The 5,480-nt window shown below is 37.2% G+C and overlaps 1 protein-coding gene across 1 annotated transcript; it reads left to right on the forward strand.

The window, feature by feature from the left end:
- Window positions 1-884: 884 nt before the first annotated feature.
- LOC106331097 (uncharacterized protein At3g43530-like) lies at window positions 885-3,679 on the forward strand. The gene is made up of 7 exons (XM_013769441.1): window positions 885-1,349; window positions 1,464-1,574; window positions 1,886-1,982; window positions 2,139-2,324; window positions 2,391-3,151; window positions 3,269-3,426; window positions 3,619-3,679. The coding sequence occupies exons 1-7, from the start codon at window positions 885-887 to the stop codon at window positions 3,677-3,679; spliced, it is 1,839 nt and encodes a 612-aa protein (XP_013624895.1).
- Window positions 3,680-5,480: the final 1,801 nt, after the last annotated feature.

Below are 5,480 nucleotides of genomic sequence, written 5' to 3' on the forward strand. Positions count from 1 at the left end.
ATCCATCTTCGTTCTTCCTTGTTCGTTCTCCATCTAATTCGAAAATCCATTTTCGTTCTTCCTTGTTCGTTCGTGTCTCAACTATCTCTTTGTCTCTCTTGTCTGAAACCCTAAAGTCTAGACCGCTTCGTTTCTTCCTTCTTTGTCGAAATTGAGGCTCCATCCTCGTTCCTTGTGGTAAGTGATTAGTTTCCCTTTATTTGGTTGTTATTTGGTCGAATTTGTATGTAGATTTAAAAACAAATTTGGGGAAAACTATGAATGTGTCTTATGTTTAGATATTGGCTTTGAAATTGGATAAGAACTTGGTAAATCAATTGTTTAGGTATATATTACATCGAATCTGTATGTAGACTGATGCGCTTTTTTTGTGTTTCCGATTTGAGTGATAAAATTGAATTTAGAGTGATTGAGTGTAAACTTTGAATGTGTCTTATGTTTTTGTGTGTTTAGATTTAATATTTGTTAATAAAATTGTATTGGGGAAACTTAGTTGATGTTGTGTTGTTGTTTTGCGGTTTGAATATAGAGTGATTGAGTGTTGTAATATCTTGTACATGAAAGTTATGAAGGGAAATCAAAAGGGAGTCGCCAATGAAAGGCGTCGTCAATCTCTTAGAATCCGAAAACTGGACTCAATTGCAAAAAAGCCAGAACCGAGAGTTCACAAGAGCAGTAAGAAGATTAAGAAGAGTAAGAAGAGTAGGCCAGCGAGAGAGCCAGTGAGAGCATCGAGTCTACAATCGCTCTCAGCCTCAGATGAGTCCGAAAGGGAGGGGTCCGAGAGAGAGGTATATATTTTGTATTCATTGTTAGTAGTACTACTAGTACTTCTTGTATTACTAGCATTACTAACATGTATAAATGTATTTTGATTTCATGAAATGCAACCAATGCAATCCCTTGAGTTCTACTTCAAAAGCAGTGAGTACCCCAAGAGTTCCAAGATACAAACTAAGTGCTTTGTGACCAAGACAGTAAAGCTCATCAAGGGTAAGCCTGAGGCTGAATGGTTCACAAGCCATCCTCAGTTTCGACATTTCTTCCACATGCCAGACGAAGATAACCTAAAGATCCAGGGGATGTGGATGTTACTCTTGCGCAACATCTGTACTCCAGAAGATGATGTTGCATGGTTTGCGGTTAGTGGTGTACCCATCCGCTATTCTATGAGCGAGCATGCCCTCATCTCTGGCTTAGACTGCGGTGATTATCCACCAAACTACGAGAATTTGGGGGGTTATAAGTTTGTAGATTATTACTTCCATGACAGAAAGAAGATTACCATCAGTGATGTGAAGCAGAAGATGTTGTCTATGCTGCCGTGTCCAGATAGATTGAAGATAACTGTCTTGTTTTTTCTTGGTCGGGTTATCAGAGGAAAGCCGAAGGATTCTGGACATTTAGACCTCTTCATATTAAGGATGATGGACGATTTAGATGCTTGCAGATCATTTCCCTAGGGTCGTCTAACATTTAAGGATGCAATAAAGGAGATTAAGCACGTGATGAACCATCTAAAGGGTGAAGTGAAAGAGGCATGCGTCTTTCCTAGTTTCATAATCCCTTTAGAGGTAAAGCATCTAGTTTAGTAAATTTTTAGTTGTTATATAATTGAAATATGACATTGTGACAATGGATGTACTAGGTTCTGGCTTTTGAGTGTATTCCGGATCTGGGGAAAATGTTTGGAATATATTCAGACGACGCTAGTAAAGACTGTCCAAGGATGTGCAAGAGCCGGTTTACAAAGTCCAGTCTTAGGGATTATCCTTTGGAAGACATATAAGATGCGGTTAGAGACAGAAAGGTACGTGTATATAGTTATAGTAGAAGCTAGTAGAACAGATCATTTAACTGATCTAACTTATTGTTTTATTTTCAGGTTATCAACAGTGTGTTAGTTCCAACTATTGGTGAGCAAATTATGCTGGCTCGTATCATTGATGAGGAGCGAGAGTATGACCGTCAGGGCATCCCAAGTGATACTTGAAACTACTGGTTAAATGTGAAACAAAAGAATATTTGGTGGAAAGAGCTATATGAGTTAGATCAAGTTGCACGAGGAGTGTTGCCAAAAAAAAAAGACAAAGAAAAGGTGACGTTTGCAGAAGGATCATCCTCTAATTCTGGTTTAGATTCGAGGTTGCAAGGTCTGAAAGAGAGGATTTTGGAGTTCATGGGAGAAGGATTTGTTGGACTTCACGTAACGGTGGAGACAAAGCTGAAGTCTCCAGGCTCAAGGATGAGTGATATTGAAAAGAACCAGCGGCTTTTGAGAAGAAGGGCTAAGAAAATAGAAGACAGACTAACTTCTATTGAGAGTAAATTTGAGCCGAGTCATGATGAAGACATAGATTTTTGACAGTGGGACTATGGTACACATGAAGAGAAGGACAAATCTAATGTTGAGCAAGAGGCTGGGAAAGAGAAGAATAACATCGAGAATACTGAGCAAGAGGCTGAGAGAAAAAATGAAAACAGTGATGAAGAAGAAACTGAAGAGAAAGAGGCTGATGACAATGCTCAGCAAGAAGGTGAGAAAGAGAAAGAAAATATCGAGGCTGATGAGCAAGACAAGGAAGACAGTGAGAGTGAGAGTGAGACTGATGAGTTGAAGCAATTGAAGGAGAGAAGTAGAGCACAAGCTGATAAACTGTGGAAGGAAATTGAAGCGGATGAAGAAGAGATTGGAGGGAAACATGATGAAGAAGAAGGTGAAGAGAAAGAGGCTGAAACCAGTGAGGAAGAGAAGGAGAACAGTGATGATGATAAGAAAGTTGAAGAAAAAGTGGTGGAATCTGAGGCTGAAGGCAAAGATGATCAAGCAGAGGTTGAAGGGAAAGAGTCTGAAACCAGGGAGCAAGAAAATGAGAAAAGTGAGACTGATGAGGTGGAATCTGAGGTTCGGGAGGCAAAGATAGAAAAAGGAACTCTGACACCACCACGTGGGAATCAGACAGAAGGAACTCCCAAAGATGATCACAATGAGCCTCGGGTTGAGACGAATAGAACCGATGAAACTCCAACACCACCACGTGGGAATCAGATGGAGGGAACTCCCACACCACCACGTGGTAGGACTAAGGCAATGGCAGCGAGGAGACTAGTGACAAAGCATATGGAGGAAAAACCTGGAAAATGTGAGAAAGTTGTGGAAGAAGAGAAAAAAAAGGAAGAGGCTGTAGAAACAGAGGAAAAAAGCAGGGAAAAAATTGTGGAAGAAGAGAAAAAAGAGGAAGAGGCTGTGAAAGTTGTTGAAGAACAGATTGGGGAAATTGTTGAGGAATATGCTGAGGAAGAAAAGCAAAGGTGGATCATGGTCGGTTACAAGGAAGCACCGAGTCCTTGGATCATGTATAGGTGCAAGGAGAATGCCGATGTTGTTATACCTAAGAAGAATGGCAGACCAAAGAGGAAATCACAGTGAGTGTAGACTCCTTTCACGGAGGGGAAGAAGTGTAAAACAAAACCGTAGGCTTATGTATTTATGATTTTATGTTTAAAACTTGTTTAAAACTTGTTTAAAACTTGGTAGTAGAATGTTAAGTATTTTGGATGTTTAAAACTTGGTAGTAGAATGCTTTTGAATGCTTAAATCTTGGTGTGTTGCAACAGGTTTGGAAAACTAAGTTTACAGATGTTACTATGCCCAAAAATGAGTAAAATGGACAACTAGATTTACTGGGTTTATTACACCAAAAAAACACTAAAAAAATATATCAAAAACTAGTAAACACATGTAAAACACTAAAATATATAAATATTATTAAAAAAAGAATTAAAAAATGCATTTCACATGTAAAACGTGTAGCCGCCACAAATATTTTATTACTATTTTTAACACTTAGTAATGCCTATGGTAATCTTCAAATCTTCAAGGTAGTAGTAATACCACCATACACATAGTAATACTTTGGCAATTTTTACGTTTTTCTAGTAAATCCATCTCAACAAAGAAGGTTTGGTAGTAGAACCAATCATTTTACCATATTATTATCGTCAAAGAAGACATTTACATAAACAATTTACCAGAATTATGTATTTTGTAAAATTTTACTTACTATATTGTTAACAATTCCGATACTAACAATGAAAGTTAAGGAAGTTTTTTAGGAAACCGTTAAGATTTTCTTAAACTATTGAAAATAATTAACAAAACTAGTCTAATCTATATATTTATTATATACGTAGACTACGAATTGAAAATAATCATATAAAGATAGTCTAAATTACACATAACCTAGTGATATATATTGGTTTCGAATTACACATAATAATACCAGTAAAACCTAGTCTAATCTAGGTTTTACTATTGAAAATATCTTAAACTATTGAAAATAATTAACAAAACTAGTCTAATCTATATATTTATTATACACATTGACTACGAATTGAAAATAATCATATAAAGATAGTCTAAATTACACATAACCTAGTGATATATATTGGTTTTGAATTACACATAATAATACCAGTAAAACCGAGTAATCCAAATTGCACATAATAATACCAGTAAAACCTAATAATCCAAATTGCATGTAATAATACCAGTAAAACATAGTAATCCAAAATACACATAATAAAACCATAAATCACTAGTAGTCCAGATTTCACATAATAAGCCCAGTAATCTCCAGTAAAACCTAGGTAGTACCTGAACCACTCCCACATTCAAAATACGATGTCATACCTTTTCCTTTGGCTCTGCCTCTTCCTCTGGCTCCTCTAGCTCCACCTCTGCCTCTTTTTCCTCTTCCATAAGATTCTCCTACTGATGGAAATCTTGTTTGTTGTGGTTTTCTTTTCTTCTTGTCAAAATCTGGAGGAAGTATTTTCTTTGCTTTAACATCTTCTGGTATAACCCAATCAGATATATGAGGAACACGATATATGGTCCTGTGATAAGCCAAAGCCCATTGCTCCATCAAATAGTATTTTGAACAATACTCTGATAAATGGAGTTCCCTTCCCGCTGCCTTAGACATGAATGTGGCAGCAGCCACTCCATGCACACAAGGGCATTTGTCTTTATAAAATTGCTCACAACTGTAAGTATTCCTATCCATATCAACAGTATAAACCTTGCCGTCAGTACCATGCACACTGTACTCAAAATGGAAGCTGTTTAATTCGTCAATTGTAAGAAACACCGCATCAACACATCTTTTAGACATTTCGGTTTCCAAAATAGGCACAAGCTTCAGTGTGTATGGTATTTCAGCTGCCTCCTTCCTATGGTTGTTAAACCATTCAGACATTTTCGCAAAGATAACATCAGACATTGGTAGTAAGGTGTACTTTCTCGCTTCTTTAATAACACCATTAAAAGATTCTACTGAATTGGTGGTGTCAACATTGTACATATCTCCTCTGAAGTAACATCTAGCCTACTTCTTCTCTTCAACACTTTTGTCAAGATACGCTGATGCACTAGGATACTTCCGGCGAAAAGCATGATAAAGGTACTTGAACTCAGC

This window comes from Brassica oleracea, chromosome C3 (genome assembly GCF_000695525.1).
Source record: "Brassica oleracea var. oleracea cultivar TO1000 chromosome C3, BOL, whole genome shotgun sequence".
NCBI classification, from domain to species: domain Eukaryota; kingdom Viridiplantae; phylum Streptophyta; class Magnoliopsida; order Brassicales; family Brassicaceae; genus Brassica; species Brassica oleracea.

What these genes read in the sequence shown, in the direction of transcription:
- LOC106331097 (XM_013769441.1), top strand. Translation starts at nt 885, where the DNA reads ATGCAACCAATGCAATCCCTTGAGTTCTACTTCAAAAGCAGTGAGTAC. An exon ending in CAGATAGATTGAAGATAACT is followed by an intron (nt 1,350 to 1,463) that starts GTCTTGTTTTTT and finishes TCATTTCCCTAG; the next exon opens with GGTCGTCTAACATTTAAGGA. An exon ending in CAGACTAACTTCTATTGAGA is followed by an intron (nt 2,325 to 2,390) that starts GTAAATTTGAGC and finishes GTACACATGAAG; the next exon opens with AGAAGGACAAATCTAATGTT.